Source organism: Rattus norvegicus, chromosome 2, assembly GCF_036323735.1.
Source record: "Rattus norvegicus strain BN/NHsdMcwi chromosome 2, GRCr8, whole genome shotgun sequence".
NCBI classification, from domain to species: Eukaryota; Metazoa; Chordata; class Mammalia; order Rodentia; family Muridae; genus Rattus; species Rattus norvegicus.
The window spans coordinates 137,503,698-137,524,914 of record NC_086020.1 but is presented as its reverse complement, the minus strand read 5'-3'; the positions used below and the strand labels follow the sequence as shown (position 1 = coordinate 137,524,914).

The following is a 21,217-nucleotide window of genomic DNA, read 5'->3' as shown; positions in this document are numbered from 1 at the left end:
ATATTTGCCAGTCTTCTGACCACCAAATACTGATGATGTATTTCCTAGTAATTCTGTTGAGGATTGCTCATGTGACAGATCATGTGACAGATCGTTTTTCTCTAGTTTCCAAGTTTGACTTTGATTTTTTTTTAAAAAAAAATTTTATTGTGGGCTGGAGAGATAGCTCAGTGGTTAAGAGCACTGACTGCTCTTCTAGAGGTCCTGAGTTCAATTCCCAGCAACCACATGGTGGCTCCACAACCATCTGTAATGGAATCTGTTGCCCTCTTCTGTTGTGTCTTAAGACAACAGTATACCATGTACTTACATAAAATAAATAAATCTTTAAAAAAGATTTACTTTAAATTTAAATGTATGGATGTCTGCTTGTATGTGTATGTAGCAGTATGTATATGTGTAATACCAGATAAGGTCAGCAGATAGTGTTAAATTCCTGAAACTGTAACAACAGAGTCTTGTGAATTACCATGTAGGTGTTGGAAACTAAACCTTGGTCCTGTAGGGAGCAGTGAGTGTTCCCAGCCACTAAACCATCTTTCCAGCCCTGTCTGTAGTTTTAAAAGTATCACTATATTGTGTGTTACAGTGTAGTTCTCTTTGAGTTCAGTTTACAATAGGGTTCATTGACTTCATTGAATCTTTTATTTAAACTGCTTTTGAGACAGGGTCTGAGCTGTGTAGAACAGGCTGCTCCTGGATGCTGGGATTAAAGGCATGTGCCACCACATCCTCCTTTAGCTCTTTAAAAAAGAAAATCGATGTCTGTCTGTCTGTCCATCTAACATGGCCTGAGCTATGCAATCCTAGCTGATCTGAAACTTAAGAGATCTGCTTGTCTCTGACTCTTGGATGTGAGTCAGCACACCCAGCCTTAGTTTTATTTTATTTTTTTCAAACTTTATACTCCTGAAGGGGAGTGTCTTAGTTAGGGTTTCTGTTGCTGTGATAAAACACCATGACCAAAAAGCAAGCCAGGGAGGAAAGGGTTTCTTTGGCTTACATTTCCACGTTGCTGTTCAACATCAAGGAAGTCAGGAATTCAGGTAGAGCAGGAACCTGGAGGCGGGAGCTGATGCAGAAGCCTGGAGGAGCCCTGCTTCCTGGCTTGCTTCCTATGGCTTGCTCAGCCTTTTTCCTTGTAGAACCCCTACCACCTGCCCAGGGATGGCCCCACTCACAAGGGCTGGGCCCTCCCCTGTCAACCACCTATTAGGAAATACCCTAAAAGCCTGCCAAGATCTTATTGAGGCAATTCATCTACAGAGACTGTAGCTTTTGACAAGTTGACATAAACCAGCCAGCACAGGGTGGTGAGATGGCACAGGGTTAAGAGCAATGACTGCTCTTTCAGAGGTCCTGAGTTCAATTACCAGCAACCACATGGTGGCTCATAACCATCTATAAAAAAAGGGATCTTGTGTCCTCGTCTGGCTTTTGTAGGTGTACGTGCAGATAGAGGACTTGTAGATTAAAAATAAAGTTTCTAAAAGATTTAAAAAAAACCCACAAGCCCAACAACTAGCCAGCACAAGGAGTTAGATTGCCACCACTTGGGGACGTTTGGTTGGCACTCAGAGATGGTTCATCAGTTAAGTGCATCACCTGCTCTTTGACTCTGGCACACATGTTTCCTCATGACCTTCTGTGCCTAGTCTTAGGGGCTGCATCCTTCAATGCTTTTGAAACATAAAAATAAAAAGAAGCCTATTGGTTGATTGAATTATACTCCGTAATATGGGGCATAGTCTGTGTATGTTGGATCGGACCTTACTTAATGATTAGCATTTAGTGGTAACTTAAAATTGCATCATTGATTATAAAGTTTTTAATTCCTTGGTCATCTAGAAATAACGATTCCACATTTGTGCAAATGTGTGCCATCAGTCTTTGGAGATGACGTATCTTATTAGGTATTGACTGTCTGAGTCATAGCTAGTTAGGGCAAACAATTTTAAGAGGGTTGTGTTAACACTTTGTTTTTTCCTTCCCATTAGTAGCTCCAGAGAGCTGCTGGTTTAGAGTTCAGCTCTTGGGAGTGTGGAAACGGTGAAGGATGCTTAGACTACTTAACCGTCAAACTGTAAGTAAAGTTTATTTCTGTTTTTTATATGCATTTTAGATTTTAGAATATGTATAGGAACAGGGAGGTTTGATGTGATGGGATTGTGGGTTTTTCTTCAATTTTCTGAAGATATAAACACTTTCTATTTAACTTTCTGTCTAAGACGTAAAAGAAGGGGCTGGAAACATAGTCCAGTGGCTAAGAGCACTTGCTGCTCTTTCAGAGGACCTGGGTTCGGTTCCTAGCACTTCCCCCAGCCGGCAACTGTATATACTCTAGTGTCAGGGGATCTAACTCGCTCTTCTGGCCTCTGCATACATTCACACATATATGGTACCTACACACACACACACACACACACACACACACACACACACACACACTAACAAGTTGTTTTTAAAAATATGCAAAAGGAAACCTAAAATTATTTGATAATGGGGCTGGAGAGATGGCTCGATGGTTAAGAACACTGATTTCTCTTCCAGAAGACTTGGGTTCAATTCCCAGCACCCACATGGTGTTCACAACTGTCTGTAACTCCAAGATCTCAGACCCTCACACAGACATAACATGAAGGTAAAACATCATTGCACATAAAATAGAGGTAAATTTAAAAAAAAAAGGGTATTAGATCATTTTTAGGTAGTAAGTTGAAGTTTCTATCTTTTCCAGGTACTTCATTTCATGGTAAATGTCGTTTACAGAAGTTACTTAATATTTATTCTCATTCTTTATGATGCAATGGTCAAAGTTAGTATTGAGTATATGATTAGTGGAGTAAATTATTGGAAGTATAGGTGTCTTTAAATGTGTTTAAAGTTTATGCATTCTTTAATTTTGACATTAAAAAAATCCTCTCCGAGAGCTTTGTATTTCCTTTGTATGAAAAACAACACAGAATCAAATAAAAAGTAACTTAAGGATTAAATCCAGATGAGACATATTTTGATACTCACCTCTATAGGAAGGAAGAGTGAGGGCTGGAGAGAGAGGGCTCGGTGATTAGGGGCACTGGCTGCTCTTCCAGAGAACCCTGGTTCAATTCCCACCAACCACATGGCAGCTGACAGCTGTCTGTAACTTCAGTTCCAGAGGATCTGACATCCTCACACAGACATAAATGCAGTCAAATCGATATCAATGCACATGAAATAAAAATAAAATAAAATTTGAAAAAGAAGGAGGAGAAGATGAAGGAGAAGGAGGAAAAGGAGAAAGAGAAGGAGGAGGAGGAAGAAGAAGAGGAGGAAGAGAAGGAAGAGGAGGAGAGAGGAGGAGAAAGGAGGAGGAGGAAGCTGCTTTAGGGAGGGGCTAAGAGATGGGTCTGTCAGTAAAAGCAGCCACTCATTGCATTAGCCACACAGCCCAAGTTTTATTAAAATTATTTTTAAAAAGATTTATTTTAATTGTGTGTGTGTGTGTGTGTGTGTGTGTGTGTGTGTGTGTGTGTGTAGTGTGAACACAGCTGCCAGCAGAAGGGGGAAGAGGGTGTTGGATTCCCTGGAGCAGCCTGACCATGGGTGCTGCGAACTCAGTACTCTGTTTTGGTTATTCAAGACAGGGTCTCTCTGTGTAGCCTTGGCTGTCCTGGAACTTGCTCTGTAGATCAGACTGGCCTCGAACTTATAGCACTCTACCTGCCTCTGCCTCCCAAGTGTTGAGGTCAAAGGTACTGTGCCAGTACCGCCCCGCTGAGCTCACCCTTAACCACTGAGCTGTCTCTCTCCAGCCCAGAGTTTAAAAAAAAATCCATTAAAATATCTCAGGTATAATATTGCATCTCCACAAAAGAAGGAAGTTATAACATTTTAAAAATATTAAAAAAAAAATACACGTATGGGTGTCTTACCTACATGTATGTCTGTGCACCATGTGTGTGCCTGGCATGTAGGCCAGAAGAGGGCACTGGATCCCCTGGAAATGGAGTTATAGGCAGTTGTGAGTTGCCATGTGGGTTCTATAGAAGAGTAGCCAGTGCTCTTACCCGCTGATCAATCTCTTCAGCCCAAGGAAGTTTTAACATAATGCCTTCTATAACAATACCAGTATATAATAGCTTGGTAAGATATTATTCAATAAGTTAGTGATATTTGACTATTACATTCTTTTTTTTTTTAAATTTATTCATTTATTATATATAAGTACACTGTAGCTGTCTTCAGATACACCAGAAGAGTGCATCGGATCCCATTACAGATGGTTGTGAGCCACCATGTGGTTGCTGGGAATTGAACTCATGACCTCTGGAAGAGCAGTCGGGTGCTCTTAACCGCTGAGCCATCTCTCCAGCCCCTGACTATTACATTCTTAAGTAGTGTGTTATTTACTGTCTTTTGACACATGTAGAAGCCTATATCCTGTTTAATTAAACTGTTAAGCACTCATTGCTTTATATCTTTCCTGTATATCTTTAACGATTCGTCACTTTCCCTCTTTTTAGACCCTCTGGTTAATCATCTTTAGAAGACTGGACTTCTGGATGTCTACTCCATCACTATTGAATTAGAACATGAAACCGATAACCCTGGCAATCATCTGAGCCGTAATTACATTGATTCGCAGCGTTCGAAACTTGCTCAGGGAAGACGCGATGGCATCAGCAGTGGTTGGCGGCGGAGGCTCTGTTCTGGAGCTTTCCAGCAATGGAGTAGAAAATCAAGAGGTTAGGCATTTAATATATCTTGTCTCTGCTTGGTTAATAGAAACCAATATATGAGTCTATCTTGAAATGAATGCGGCTAACAGGTATTCGAAAGTAGACATGTACTGTGCCTAAACTTGTAGTGGCCATGGATGTTTTTGTACGTAACTTAGTGATGGGGGAGAAAGGTGTTGCATGGAGTGGTGCAAGATGTGTGTGTTAGAGTGAATGAGGAGGAAGGGAGTGGGGAGGAGGGATACAATGTTTCCACGAGTATCCATTTTCTTAGATTATGGAGGATGAGGGATATGTTCATTGTATATAAACACCTAAATTGCATTCACTTCAAGTTAGAAGCTTACCTTTGCCTTGTCATTTTTATTTCGTAGTTGTTCTGTGTCTAATTCAGGATTGATCTGTCTAATCTAATCTAATTAATATGTGCAGTTTGTATAATTAGAAAATGAAGTTTTGAAATTTCATGCAGATAGGATTTTGAATCTTTAGTGTGTTTGGTTATTTTCTTGCTACAGAAAGAAAGCACCGAAGAGTAAGAGGTAGGAGAAGAAAAGAAAAGGGGTTTTCTGGTCTAGGTTTCTGGTCCCCAGTTCTTAGAGAGTGAGACTTTGTCACCATGCTGTGCGCAGATGTTTGCTTGGAAATGCCTTGGAAGTCTCTCTGTGAAAGATGCTGCTGTCCCTGGGGCTGGTGTCAAGAAATGGCACAGTGGCACGCCTAGGGACAAGACCCAGTGCGGTGTTCTGGGGTCCGGATGGTTTTCCTTGATTGCTCCGTGTCTTTCAGTCTCTGAGACGCAGATCCGCTGTGGCAGACTTATGGGATGTATGTTTCTTTTTTCAGTTTGCTAACTCCTCCATGCTCGCTTTGCACTTAAAGACTGCCGCTAAAAAGGTACCGAGTCCCTTGGAAGAAGTCACCACGGTGGAGCACACTTCCCGGGTCACCTTCTTTCTCTGAGACTCCTTTCTGTATATTACCTCTGGGGATGAGTCGCCCGGGATGGTGGATGCAGGATCGCTCTCCCCTCTGATTAGCAACTGCTGCTTCTCTGTCAGGTTACCTTCCTCTGCCCTGTAGCTTTGCACTGTTGGTGTTTTATCAAGTGAGAAGAGCTGCCATGGACAGTACATTCACGTTTTATTGATTTATTTCTGGAAGCCTCTTTTAGTTTTTCCTCCTTTACGTGGGTTCACAAGAATTCCTGGTCAGAACTTATCGTGGAGGGAAACATTTTTAGATAATGAATTTACCAAGTTGTTAATGACTAATGACTTCTGGGATAGTTATAATCTGTGTAAGGAGGTCAGAAGAAGGTGGCGTGCTTAGTAGGTATTTACGGTGCTGTGGCACCAGGTGGGACAACTTCCTGTCCCAGTTCATCCATTTGTTGTTGTAACGGATGACGGCTACTTAGTATGGATCAAGCACTTCATTAGGCACTGAGGTGAAAGTACTTCACAGGAGCAGTTAAAAGTGTTTTGGGGCGGAGATGGATGGAGAAAAGTGGTTAATTGATGTTCAGGATTCTCTGAAGAGGTGATAGTTTAGGGTTGGTAAGAGAAAAACGATCATAGACATTCCTAAGTGGGAAGAATTCCAGGAAGAGAAAAGAGTCACTAGTGTTGGGAATACTTGATGTTCCAAGGGTAATCTGAAGAGAATGAAGAGGCCGAGGCTTGCCTGTGGGCCGCTCTCCAGTGCTGTGCTTCCTGTACAGCGGAATATCTACAGCTGAGAGCAGCAGGTGCCACGAGCCTCTAGCATCTCGGTCCCTGAGTCAGAAGTAAAACGCAGTTCGTGCCAGAGCTGGCTCACCAGTTAAAAGCACTTGTCGCTCTTGCGGAGGACAGGTTTGGTGTCCAGTACCCACACGGCACTTCACAACCGTCTACCCGTAACTCTGGTTCCTGGCACTCACCACTCTCCTCTGACCTGTGGCACCAGGCATGCATGTGATGCCCAGACACTCATGCAAGCAAAGACCCATGCAGTTAAAAAAGAAGCAGGGCCAGAGACTGCTTAGCCGGTGGAAACCTTCGTCTGAAGGCCTGGCGGTTGAGGACTGAGGTAAAAGGAAGAGAGAACCAACTCCGTCTGGTGGTCCTCTGACCTCACACACATACCACAACACAGACCGATTATAAACATGCAAAAGGTAGAACACTAGAGAATTGAAAATAATACTTAATATTAATGTATTAGTATAAAAGTAATACATTGAATAAGATTAGGGTGTTTCAAAAGATGTTGAGAAAACGAAAAGTAAGTGACAGATGCTGATGAGTGCAGATGTAAAAATTATTTTGAAGACAAATATAATGATGTAATAATGTGGTAGAGAAGATTCTTTATTAAAGGTTTATGTATGTACTTTATGCGCGTGAGTGTCTTGCCTGCATGTGTGTGTCTTCCACACCCATGCCTGTTGAGCGTCAATCAGAGGAGGTAGGAAACCCCTCGGTGGCTGTGAATACTTGATGCTCCGAGTGCTGGAAAGTGTCCTCTGTAAGGACACTTGTGGTCCTAACTACGGAGCAATTTCTTCAGCCTCGAGAGCAAATTCTTTTTTTTTAAAGATTTATTTATTATATATAAGTGCACTGTAGCTGTGTTCAGATACACCAGGAGAGGGCATCAGATCCCATTACAGATGGTTGTGAGCCACCATGTGGTTGCTGGGAATTGAACTCAGGACCTCTGGTAGAGCAGTCGGGGCTCCTAACCACTGAGCCATCCCTCCAGCCCCCTCGAGAGCAAATTCTTAGTGAAATGGGGTTTTATAAAATTCCATATCCATTTATAGTAAAAAAATCTTACTTTAGATGTAATATGTGTGTGTGTGTGTGTGTGTGTGTGTGTGTATATCCATAATCTTATTTAATTGTTAAGTATTGGGACATTTTCTTTAAAATTAGAGGTCAACATGCGAGACTTTGATCGTCAGGTGTGGCGATTCACATCCGTAGTACTAGCACTCAGGAGGTAGAGACAGGAGGCTCATGAGTTCAAATCCAGCTACTTAAAACTATCTCAAAAACCAAATACAGGTAGCTCTGCCTGGTGGTGCTCACCCTTAATCCCAGCCCTCAAGAGGGAGAGGCAGGCGGATTTCTGAGTTCGAGGCCAGCCTGGTCTACAGAGCTGGTTCTAGAATAGCCTGGAGTACATGGAGAAACTCTCAGGGAAAAAGCCCAACCCAACCCAACCCAACCAACAGACAAAGCAATGAGTTGAACAAAGCAATCCTGAGACACTGTCTTAGAAGAAGAAGAGACTTTAACAAAGAAGCACACGTTCCCCTTGCGTGGGAGGAACAGTGCGTGGATGAGGTCAGCTTACTCAGTATCACACACACAGAAGCTGGTAACAGAAGTCATTCTCAGTTCTTTGAAGTAAAATGGTTGTTTGTTTCTGCTAACACAAAGGGTGAGCAGAGCTGGCAAGATGGCCTGGCTCTTTCATAACAGCTCTTTCGACCGGCCTGAAGACTGAAGTTTGATGCCCAGGACACATGTGTGGGGAGGCTGTCTTCTGGCCTCCCCATATAACTAAATCAATGTAATTTAAAAAATTATAAAAATTTTATATAATAAGTTATATATAATTTAAAAAGTATAGCTTAGACAGCTATTTGTATGCACATACCGGAATCTGATATGCTAGCTTTTATTTTTTGAGACAGGTTCCCATGTAGATGAGTCTGGCCTTGATCCCAATGTGTAGTCAAGAATGATCTTAACCTGATTCTCCTGCCTCTGCTTCTGCATGCTGGGATAAAGGTGTGCACACCACTCATGTCAGCTAGGGACTGAGCTCAGGGCTTACTGCTTGGGACTGAACTGAGCCGCACCCTCAGCTCCAGCATCTGGCTTTTATTTATGTGCACGAGTGTTTTGTCTGCATGTATGTATGTGCACCACGTGCATGCAGACACTAGAAGAGGGCATCCAGTCCCCAGGGACTGGAGTCGCAGACAATTGTGAGCTGTCATGTGGGTGCTGGGAATTGAACCAGGGTCCTTTGCAGGAGCAAGAAGTGCTCTTAATCATGGAGCCAACCATTCATCTGAGCTTTAGAAATTTAAATCAGAGGATTTATAAGAGGATGTGTGCCGTTTACTTTGCACTCTATAGTGTTGAGAGGCAGGAGTGGAAGGAAGGGTATATTCTATGGGAAAACTGGAATTAGTTACATGCAGTTGACTCCTTTCTTTAGGAGTGGGGTGAGGGAGAGCCATCTGCGCTCGTTTCTTCCCCGGTCTGCGCTCGCTGATGCCGTGCTGATGGTATGCAGTTGCTTGTGGGCTACACCTTATGTTTAGTGTGTGGTTAAGTCATTTTTTTTTAATTTTTTTTTTTTTTTGGTTAAGTCATTTTTTAAAAACTGCAAATAGAAGTTTCTAGAAGGCATCTGCTTCCAGAGAAACAAATTGGGAGTTTTCCCACCTAAGACTGTGATGGAATAACTGAGCCCAGACTTACACTGCCAGCGTGAACAATCAGGAAAACAGACGGAGTGTGTGATAATGAGGGGGTGTCCCGAGCCTGTGCTGGCCGAGCTGCTTGGAAAAGAGCACCAGCGAAGTAGCCGTCTCCTCGAATCAAGGGAACAAACCCAGCAGGTTCTCATGAGCCCTTGTGAAGGATACAGTATCCGAAACGCAGAGAAGCAGCCCTCTTCCCAGAGAAAGGGCTGCATGCATTGCTGGGGCTCTGTGTCTCTGCTGGAACCCCCAGCAGTTTAGGCATAGCAGAGTCCATGAAGCCAAGCAAAGGCTGGCCAGAAAGGCACAAACTCAGTTCTTCTGCTGGGAGATACTGACATTCTAGTCAGCCAGGCAGAAGAATCCTTGTCTAAAGCCCTGGACATTCCTTAAAAACAAACAAACAATAAACATAAGGGGGCTCAAGAGATGGCTCAGCTTTTTTTTTTTTTTTTTTTTAAGGCAAGCGCTCTACCACTGAGCTAAATCCCCACCCCCCCTTTTTTTTTAAAGATTTATTTATTTATCATACCCACTGTCAGACACACCAGAAGAGGGCATCAGAACTCATTACAGATGGTTGTGAGCCACCATGTGGTTGCTGGGGTTTGAACTCAGGACCTCTGGAAGAGCAGTCAGTGCTCTTAACCACTGAACCATCTCTCCAGCCCCGATGGCTCAGCTTTTAAGAGCATTGGCTGCTCTTCCAGAGGTCCTGAGTTCAATTCCCAGCAACCACATAGTAGCTCACACCATCTGTAATGAGATCTGATGATCTTTTCTGGCATGCAGGTGTACATGCAGATAGAGCACTCATATAAATGAATAAATAAATCTTATTAAAAAAAACCCAAAAAAGCCATAAGGGTCATGTCTACATATTAGGGCTAAATTAGCTCTAGCGTTAAGGATAGTTGGACTTTAATCTTAAAAATTGGTTCAGAGGTGTAGGTGTCTAGCCTGTACAAGCCCCTGGGCTAGATCCCTGGTATTGCTCCCTGATCTCTCTCTCTCTCTCTCTCTCTCTCTCTCTCTCTCTCTCTCTCTCTCTCTCTCTCTCTAGATTTATTTATTTAATGTGGCTGTCTTCAGACACACCAGAAGAGGGCACTGGATCCCATTACAGATGGTTGTGAGCCACCATGTAGTTGCTGGGAATTGAACTCAGGACCTCTGGAGGAGCAGTCAGCGCTCTTAACCATTGAGCCATCTCTCCAGCCCACTCCCTGATCTCTACCTGAAAAAAACTGATCCATACATAACTGTTCTTACTCCATACGTAATACTCTTAAGACAAGATAGTAAGTAAAATGTACCATCTATTAATGGAAAACTTACGTAAGCTTTATGAAACGTACAGCAGGGAAATGTGTACCACTGAAGAGTTTGTTCAACGCTGGTTTAGTTACTTTAGAAGAAAAGGCATCAGAGTCTGAAGACAGCAATGGGAGGGAAGCGCCTTAACAAGCACAGAGAAAAGGAGGGCAACGAGGACAGAAAGCAGTGTCCGTCCACTGCAGTGCCACCCTAGATTGTTTTAATGTGACACCATAGTCGGTCCTGTCATTGCTGCCCCATCTCGTTTCTGAGATGTGTTTCTGTAGTGCAGGGCCACCTTGAACTCACCATCCTGTGTCGGGGCTGAGTGCTGGAAGTGGAGGTGAACATACACCCTGGCTACCTGTCCAGCTCTCAGAGTGAGTAGAGCAGAGGGCACCAGGAAAATCAGATGTGGAGAAATGACAGCCACGTATTCGTAAATTTGATAAATAAACCTATAGATGCAATAATTTTAAGATTTTAAAATCTGTGTAAGATAAACCAGAAATTAGGTAGCAAGGACATCATGATAAAATTGTTCAAAGCCAAATACGGAGACTTTTTTTTTTTTTTTTTTTTGGTTCTTTTTTTTCGGAGCTGGGGACCGAACCCAGGGCCTTGCGCTTCCTAGGCAAGCGCTCTACCACTGAGCTAAATCCCCAACCCCAAATTCGGAGACTTTTAAGAGTGGCCAGAGGTGAATCTCAGGCCAAGTGAAGACCAGTGTGCCAGATACTTGAGTTGAAGCCTTACAGGTCAGAGGTCAACAGTACCTACAAACTGCTGGAGAAGTCCTCAGGGCTTAGGGCACTGGGGGCTCTTTAAGATGACCTGGATACGGTTCTTAGCACCTGTGTGGTGGCTCACAACCATCTGTAACTACAGTTCCACAGGATCCAGTGCGGTCCCACGATGGCATCTCAGGATACCAGGCACACACGTGGTACACATGCAAACATGCAGGCGAAACCTATGTATACAGAAGTCAAATCTTCACAATACACATCTAGTAGCTTGGTGGGTTCGCTCGGCAGGTCCCAAACCTGATGGACGGTGTTCAATTCCTGGAACCCATAAAGTGGAAAGAACCAGCTCCTGCAGATTGTGTCATGACTTCTGCATGTGTGCAAGCGCGTGTACACACATAACTAAACATTTTAAACTGAGTTTTCCACTTGAGACCAAGGCTAAGAGAATTTATCACAAATACACATGAACTATAGAAATTAAAAATAATCTTTTAGGCAGAAATTAATGATTCCATTTGGAAACTTAAGGTGTTATGCAAAATGAAGAGGCCTGGAGAAATGGTTAGTGTGTGGTGAATATAAAATTATTTTTGAAGAGTAAAGCTTATTAGAAACACTTAGCATGTGATATAACTCTCCTAATGTGCTTAGGTTTATACAGTCTCACTACATATCCCTGGTTGGCTGGCCTTGAGCTATGTAGACTAGGGTGGCCTTGAACTCACCCTGGGTCTGAGTGCTGGGAGTGGAGGTGATCTCCCTGCCTCTGCTTCCAGAGTTCTGGAATTAAAGGTGTGTGCCACTGCCCGGCTACTTAAACCTAGTTATATGGATATTAAATGTGCCACATGTATGCAAAATAAATAAAAAACAAGTATGTGTAAAAATAATAGGAACAGAAACTTATAGCTGGCACATGCCTGTAATCACACCTCTTGGGAAGCCAAGGCAAGCGACCATCAGTTCTGGGTCACACAGTGAGACTTTCACTGTCTCAACAAAACCAACTGTTCTTTAAGGGGTTTAAAGGCAGCTGGATGGCGGTGGCACATGCCTTTAATCCCAGCCCTCGGGAGGCAGAGGCGGGTGCATCTCTGAGTTTAGGACAGTCCGGGGCTGTGTCGAGAGAACTTGTCTTGAAAAAACCAAAAATAGGGGTTGGGGATTTAGCTGAGTGGTAGAGCGCTTGCCTAGCAAGCGCAAGGTCCTGGGTTCAGTCCCCAGCTCCGGGAAAAAAAGAAAAAAGAAAAAACCAAAAATAACAACAAAAACCAAAAGAAAGAAGAGAGAGAGAGAGAGAGAGAGAGAGAGAGAGAGAGACTTAAAACACATGTATGGACAAAAGACTGCCCCATCCATTTCCAGTGACTGCAGTGGGATATCTGAGCCTGCACACTTTATAAACTGAAGAGCTGGTTTGTCTTACAGTTCTGGAGGCTCAAGGACACAGTACCAGCTTTTCTTTAGCTCCGGTGAAGGCATCAGGATGGGTGGTGTCATAATCAAGGAACGAGGCCACCTGGCAAGACAGCAACACGCTGTGGCCAGGTCGGGCAAGGCTCTTTATTTATAATTCCATCACTGTCACACTGCTTTTCAAGAGTGGCACTTTTAATGATATGAAAACATTTCAGTTGTCTCCACTGCCACACAGTCCATCTTCCTCCTAATGATGCCCGAGAGGATCAAGCTTCCGGCACTTGAACCCACAGAGGATACACTTTAACCTGAGTGAAGCTACAGACATCCTCAGAATATAAAGAGTAGCAAAACGAAGGTGCCCTATTAAAATAGGAGGGCTAGGGGCTGGAGAGGTGGCTCAGTGGTTAGGAAGGCTTGCTGTGTGATCATGAGGACTGGTGTTCAGATCCCAGCACCCACTTTACACGTCTAGCACGCACCCCGGGAAGGTGGAGGAGAGAGGCTAACTGCTGCCTGTCAGCTTCTAGACTAGTTGGGAAACCATGAGCTCTGGGTTCAGGGAACAACCGTGGCCTGTGTGTGTGTGCACATAAGAAATAAAAAAAGGGGAGTTGGGGATTTAGCTCAGTGGTTGAGCGCTTGCCTAGGAAGCGCAAGGCCCTGGGTTCGGTCCCCAGCTCCGAAAAAAAGAACCACAAAAAAAAAAAAAATAAAAAATAAAAAAAGGGCTGGAGAGATGGCTCAGCGGTTAATAGCACTGACTGCTCTTCCAGAGGTCATGAATTCAAATCCCAACAACCACATGGTGGCTCACAACCATCTGAGGGATCTGATGCCCTCTTCTGGTGTGTCTGAAGACAGCTACAGTGTACTCACATATATGAAATAAATACATCTTTAAAAAAAGGAAACAAAAAGAGATGATTTGGATAATTGTATGACTGGCCAATAAGCAAAAAAAAAAAAAAAATACAACAACAAAAAAATGATGCAACATTTTTAGCCATTGAGGAAATAAGTGCAAGTTAGGGCTTAAGAGGTGGCTTAGCCATTAAGAACACTTGACTGCTCTTCCAGAGGTCCTGAGTTCAATTCCCAGCACCCACATGGTGGCTCACAACCATCTGTAAAGGGATCCGATGCCCTCTTCTGGTGTGTCTGAGGACAGAGCACTCATATACATAATATACAAGAATAAATAAGTCTTTTAAAAGAAGAAAAGAAATGCACATTAAGTCGTCAAAGACCCTGACACGCTTGGCTAATTGTAGTGTGATGTGTGTTGGGGAGGATGAGCAGTGGGTGCTCAGACATTTTTAATGGGACTGTCCTAAGAACCAGTTTAGAAAAGATTTTGGCACTCTTAGAATTAAACGTGTAGATTACTGTCTTACTTGGCAGACTCCCACCTTTCGCATTGAGGCACGGTCTCTCACTGAGTATGGAGTTTGTCTGCTCAGCTGGACTGGCTAGCTGGCTAGTCCCGGATCCCATCTGCCCCCGAGCACTAGAGTCACCGCATGGATGCTGGAGATCCAAACTCTGATCCTCACGCTTGTTCGTAAGGAAGCATCAACACAAAAAGTTAAACAAGCACATGCACTCTCAAAACAACACGGGGGGCTGGAGAGAAGACCTGGGTTCAATTCCCAGCACTCATATGATGGCTCACGACCATCTCTAATTCCAGATTGATCCAGTGCTGGCTTCCAAGAGCACCAGGCGCACTGGTGGTGCACGGATGTACATGCAGGCAACACACACAAAGCTAACAACCCCTCCCCCGTGCGTTGGTTTTCACATAAAAATTATAGAAAAGGCATAGATTAGTGAGATGGTTCAGCAGGTAGAGGTGCTTGCCGACCTCACTCTTGGACCCACAAAGGGTGTGTGTGTGTGTGTGTGTGTGTCTGTGTGAGTGTGCATGTGCACTCGCTCGCACATCTGTGCAAGATACAGGGTTTGAGATCTGGAGGGCTGGGTTGATGGTTGCCTGGATCTGGGTGTGAGCGGGGTGGATGCTGCTGCAGAGGGACAGGGGAGTTGTTTGAGTATTCTGCTGTTCATGAGAGTCCAAGGATTACGCATTAAAACGAGCTTATTGCCTTCATGAGGACAAATATGAAAACCTGATTCTTCTGCACTGCCAAGCCTGATGTTCAGTCCTTTGTGTTCAGCACTAGGGAGGCAGAGGCAGGAGCACCTCTGAGTTTGAGGCCACAGTTCTGTCTCACATGGCGAGTTCCAGGCAGCCGGTTACGCAGGGCCGTGCTAGGATTATGTGGCACTGCCATGTCTGATTCGTGTTTCAGTTTGCTAAGGCGTCGGAAGGTGCTCTTCACACCGTGAAGGGACATACAGGACACGATAAGCATTTCTTGTGTACTCGTTAATGTGGTGTCTCTACCCCGAGTCCAGTGGTGTGGTTATAAGATGAGTACCGGTAGGCTTTTAAAAACCTTTGCCGTTGTGGGTTTCTAATTTGAGGGCTGTTGCAGGATATTTGATCACACTGTGAACCCTGAGATTTTGTTTATTGACTGAAGAAGCTGTTTCTAGTTGTGGTTTGGCTAGCCCTTCGTACACACTTTTAATCCCAAACATCGATGGTAAAGTGAGTTTGTAGAAGGAAGCACCCATGTTTGAAAGTGATGTCTAATTGAGTGGCAGACAAAGTGACAAATCAGAGAAAGACTTGACAGAATAGGATAGAAAAGAGTATGCCCAACTCTCAGGAGAAGAGAGAGGAAAGGGAAGCTATTTAGAGCAGTTGAGAGAGACAAGAGGAGGCAGTTTTACCAGGAGAGTTTTACAGAGACAGGTTGCAGAGAGAGCAAGGTAGACACAGGTGAAGACAGAATGAGCCAAGCAAATGAGAAGGGGCCGGGGGGATTAGACCATATTGCCAATGTTAGTATGAGGCCAAGCAGGACAATTCAGTAAGAAACTGAGAGAAGCCAGATTGAATCAGTCAGCTTGGAGAGGACTTCAAGAGTTTGAGCTAGAAGAGCTGAGTTGAACCAGCCCAGCCAGAGATCAGAAAGAGCTAGAAAGGTTAATGAGCTTAATTAGCAGGTAGTCTCAGGGGCTGAAAACATTCTAGGCCTAGATTAGATTGTAGGGAGGCTAGAAGCTTCCAGGACTAGGCCGAGGTTAGTAGATAGAGACAGTAAGCCTTGGAGACTACAATTACATGTGGAGAATAAAAGTTAAATTTACAGAGGGCAGTGACAAAGTATCTAAACCTCTTCCTAGGGAAACACTGTTGTTTTGCAGCTTTAAGTCGTTCTCTTGGAATGGAAGTTACTTAGAGCACTCCTAGAACTAACAGTGCTGTCTCCTGGGGAGAGAGCAGGGGTAAAGTGCTTCCACGTTCGGTGGGAGACCCTGGCTCAGGAAATGAGGAGGCTGGGTGTTGGAGATGTGGATGAGTGGTTAAGGTGTTAGCATGCAAGCTTGGGGCCCTGAATTTGAACCCTCAGATGTCACATAAAGCTAGCAGCACAGTATGGTGTGACTAATTCTGTTTTTGAGGTGAAATTGGAGTTAAAAGAATGAGGATCCCTAGACAGCAAAAGACCCTGTCAAACAAGGTGGGAGCAGGGACCAGCAGCCCAGGCTGTCTTCAGACCTCCATGTGTAAGCGATGGCATGTATGTGTACACACCGACACACAAACACTAGTAAGGTGAAGATGGAGGAAGACGCCCAGTGTGGACTTCCGGCCTACACATGCATGAACACATACAGAAACCTGTGCATGTACATGCAGCCCCCTCCCCCGTAGGAAAGCCAGTCAGAGAAGCAACGTCTTCCCAGACATTGTGTGGCTGGTTCATATATTAACATACATGTATTGGCCATATATGTATGCTTCACAGAATTTAGTCATAATTGGGTGTCCTGTGTTGGTCTTTAAGTCTAGCAACCCTAGCCTCTATAGAGAGTCAGGTGGGCTGTACCAAGACGCAGTGCGTTTGGGCTTCGTCTATTTAATGTTTGCTGACTTGGTAACTTGGTGACTTGGGTAAAACAACCGTAAGAAGACAGTGAGTGCGGTAACTACTTCTCACATCTCCTCTGAAGAGTAGACAGCGCATCTGTGTGCAGATTCTGTGTGTTCAGTATGTGAGTAACTGCTGAAGTCAGAGTCTGTCATGTTGCTTTCTAAACAGCAGGTACTTAAATTCTGCATTTGCGGTGTGATGTCTTTGAGGACTTAAGGTGCAACCTCACTGTCCAGCCGACAATTTGGATATGTACTTGTAATAGAATGCTGTACGTAGACAGCATTGATGTTAGGCAAACACCTTGTGTCAGGAGGACTTTGACTAGAAAATGTCCTTTGGGGGATTAAATAATGAAAAGTAGAGGGAAAGGATTTGGACAGACGTGGAGGCTACAAAATGAGGTGAGTAAATGTCATGGCAAGGTTTTTGTTTGGGGACTAAGTTACACACACATAGCTTGTGTGCAGCAATGTAGGAAAGAAGCTGGTAACAGTGGCATGTATGTATGTATGTATGTATGTATGTATGTATGTATGTATGTATTTTGATGGGACTGTAATAAAAAATCCCACAATGAGTGGCTTCACAAAACAAACAAGTCTTATGGGTCTAGAATCTAGAATTTTGAAATTCCAGCATTGGGGAGTTGTCTCATGAGAGCAGTGGGAATCCACTTTATGCCCCATTACCGTTCACACTGCCCTCAGTATGGAGATAGAACTGCCTGTGTCTTTAAGTGGGCTTCTCCCTACCCCCATCTGTGTGTCCAAACTGTCCTTTTCTGTAAGGACTAGTGAGATTGGGCGAGGCCTTATCCTGCTGATCATATATCTCAGCTTGTATATCTCTACAAAGAGCCATTTCCAAATAAAGTCACAGTCACGGTATAGGTAAAAACACCCACAATTTAGAAGACATAATTCAACCCATGATAAGTGTGGAAGTCATTGTTTTGTGGTTTAACCTTTTAGACAATACAGGATAATTATTAAAGCTTTTTGTGCGGGGGGGGGGAACGACAAAAAAAAAAGCTTTTTGTGCAAAGAAGTGACATAGGCAGTTTTGAATGCGGTGCGACAAAAGTAATCTCAAGACCAGTACTGCTGTTGTAGAATACTCAAAGCTACCAGCAGCAGCTCCTTTCTGTGATGTGTGCTTTGTGCACAGTTAATTTTAAAGACCTATGAAATATTATTGTGGCTTGTTATCTAAATATAGAAAACAGGAAAACAAAATGTAAGAACAGTCAGATACCGATAGTTTATTCCACGATGTTGGTGTTTTATTTGTGGTAGTTGAAAATGGAAGTTGAGCATAGGGTTAGGTGAAGGACAGAGACTTGATGACCGCCATGGACGTAGGGGTGCTGCTGGAAGAAGAAATGGGGGGCTGCCTAAGGAAGGTGAAAGCGAAAAACAGTGCTGAGAGAAATGGTGGGTGTTTAGTGGCGACCAAGGAGTCATAGGCTAAACTGGAAGGTGGAGGTAAGCAGAGGTGGGAGGGAGACTGGAAGGAAGGAGGTGCTGGTGATGTTTGAGAGCACAGACAGAGCTGACAGTGGAGGTGTGGGCCTTTGATCCTAGCTCTCAGGAGACTGGGTGGTTTGAGGTCAGCCTGGCCTACAGGAAAAAGCAAGACGGGGTGGGCAGCACAGACAGGACTATGTGTTAGTCTAGGTTCCCTATTATATGTTGTGCTCGGCTCTATTAAAGATTTATTTTGTTTGTTTGTTTATTTCAAGACAGGGTTTCTCTGTGTAGCCTCACCTGTCCTGGAGCTTACCGTGTAGACCAGTCTGGCCTCAAACTCACACATCTGCTGGCCTCTGCCTCCCAAATGCTGGGACCAAAGGCATGTGCCACCACCACTTGGTTTAAAAGATTTATTTAAAGTTTTTTTTTTTACATGTTTGTGTGTCTCTGTGTATGTCTGTGCATGTATGAGTTTTTTTGTATGACATAAAATAACTTGATTCCGTGGAGTAGACATTTTCAAGCTTGTTGAGTACTATTTGTGAGAGATTTGAAGTTTCAAAATTGTAACCTATGCAAGCTAGAACCCATTTGTAATCCCAGGGTTTGGGATACTGAGGCAGTAGTAGATTGCTACAAAGTTGAGGTAAAGAAACTGCCTCCATGACTGCTTCAACAGCAAGTGTCCAGAGGTAACTCTGAGAGTGGAGAGCACAGAGAAAAGCAAGCAGACTGGACATGGCCAGGGTTAGGGAGGCGGGGAAGCAGGAGAGAGAACAGCTGTGGGCAATAGTGGAGAGAGCAAGTGAAGGGGGAGAGAGGGAGCAGAGGATAGTGAGAGGGAGACAGAGCCGGGAGACTGGAGCCTAGCAAGGGGCTGGGGAGGAGAGCTGGGGAGGGGAGCTGGGGAGGGGAGCTGGGGAGGGGAGCTGGGGAGGAGAGCTGGGGAGGGGAGCTGGGGAGGAGAGCTGGGGAGGGGAGCTGGGGAGGAGAGGAGAGCGGGAGAGGAGAGTGGGAGAGGAGAGCGGGAGAGGAGAGGCGAGAGGAAGTGGCAGTAGTAGAGAGCAAATTATAATGAGTATCGGAGCTGAGGGGAGGGAAGGGCCAGGAGATGAGCAGGGACTTTGAAGTGCATGACAGTATTTGAGTAGGGACTGCAGGGAGTCTGGACGCTGTATGGCTTTGATATGCAACCACAAGTAGCCATATGTCCCTTCTGCCAGCCATAAGGGGAAGGACTCCTTTGGCAGCTTCACAAGTTCCCGAGGAATGCTGTCTCTTATCTGACCACCCGAAAGCTAGAGCTCTCTTCTGGGCCTGTGGACTTCCTGAGACTTAACAGAAGTCATCTGGCTCACATGGTTCAAGGCCAGCATGTGGCACATAGGGAAGCCCTATCTGTGTAGCCCTGGCTGTCCTGGAACTCCCTTTGTAGACCAGGCAGCAGGCATGGATCTCCGAGGACCTGCCTGCCTCTGCCTCTGCCTCTGCCTCTGCCTCTGCCTCTGCCTCTGCCTCTGCCTCTGCCTCTGCCTCTGCCTCTGCCTCTGCCTCTGCCTCTGCCTCTGCCTCCTGAGTGCTCAGTGCGCTCGGGCGCCCCACTGGGGTATATTTTAGAGACGTATAAAAAGTAAGGATCAGCAAAAATCTAGCTTTTTTCCCAAAATTTTAGTATAAGAACATTTAAGCCCCTCCTCCCCAGTGGTCCAAGAAAGGGACTATTAAATAACCTAGGCAAGATTTGAGAGGATGGGGTAGAGTCCTGACAGGAGAAGAGTGCACAGAGGGATTGTGCAGAATTCTAGTCCTCGAGTATTTTTTCTCTGGGGTGAATTGATGGGAAGTTCACAGTATAAAGCCATCTGGTGCTAAATTTGCTTCTAGAATACAGTGTAGTTGGGACCAGGGTGTGTATGTACTTGTAGTCCCAGCTATTTGGAGTAAGACTGCTTAAGTTCAGGAGTTTGAGATCAGCCTGGGCAACATAGTGAGCGGGTTCTCTGAAAGGAAAAAATAGTGTAAAATTTTCACAGGAAGGAAGTATCTGCCTTGTATAAATGGCCAGTGCTTGGGTCGGTAAGCGCGGTGCTGCGCGGTGTTTGCTTGGGTCGGTAAGCGCGGTGCTGCGCGGTGTTTGCTTGGGTCGGTAAGCGCGGTGCTGCGCGGTGTTTGCTTGGGTCGGTAAGCGCGGTGCTGCGCGGTGTTTGCTTGGGTCGGTAAGCGCGGTGCTGCGCGGTGTTTGCTTGGGTCGGTAAGCGCGGTGCTGCGCGGTGTTTGCTTGGGTCGGTAAGCGCGGTGCTGCGCGGTGTGTCCGTCGCTGTCTCGCTGGTGAACACAGGACTGGCAGCCTTTCCTGGTCGAGCTCCTCGGTATTTAGGGGATGTTGCTGTGGGCTGTTTCAGCTGGAAGTGCGGACGGCACAGCTTTAGTTCACACAGTCGGGAGCAGCTTTTCTTTCTCTTTGTTTCCTCTCTCTCGTTTCTCTCTTTGTGAGTTCAGTTTAAAAGCTGGATTCATATTCTGTCCTATCCGAAAAAGGAAATTGTTAGTCAATGGACATTTCCTTAAATTTTTTTCAGTTTATGTCACGAATTAAATTTTTGATGAGGTGTTTTAAGGACAACGAAGCACATAAAATATATACATATCTTAAGAATAACGTTGGGAGCATGAGGCAGTATGATCATGAGTTCAAGGCCAACTTGAGATATATATATATTTATATATATATATATATATATAAATATATATATATATATTTATATATCATTACCATGTCTCAAAAAATGACACAGAAACCCCAATCACCCAGACACTAGTAAAGGCCAAAAAACCCTGCCCCTAGTACATTACTGTCACTCAGGTTTGGTGGATAGTTGATGGCATTTTGTTTGTTTGTTTGTTTGCCCAGGGTGGTCGGTCTAGAATATGATGTGTGTGTGACAGTGACTTTGACCTCATCCTTCCTCCGCCACTGTGTTGAGCTAAAATTGCAAGTGTTTTAGTAGACTGTGCCCCTCTCCCCTACCCCATC

The 21,217-nt window shown here is 44.6% G+C and overlaps 1 protein-coding gene across 5 annotated transcripts in view; it reads left to right on the top strand.

The window, feature by feature from the left end:
• Positions 1 to 21,217, top strand: part of Elf2 (E74 like ETS transcription factor 2) — a 90,726-nt gene that overhangs the window by 11,598 nt on the left and 57,911 nt on the right. For 4 of the 5 annotated variants that reach the window (XM_063282069.1, XM_006232325.5, XM_063282068.1 and 1 more), the window contains exons 2-3: positions 1,998 to 2,083; positions 4,506 to 4,727. In XM_063282069.1, the coding sequence (XP_063138139.1) occupies positions 4,656 to 4,727 (72 nt within the window). In that variant the 5' untranslated portion in view covers positions 1,998 to 2,083; positions 4,506 to 4,655. Of the gene's footprint in view, positions 1 to 1,995; positions 2,084 to 4,505; positions 4,728 to 21,217 lie in introns of those variants that run through there. The other variant, NM_001033909.1, reaches the window with a different exon arrangement.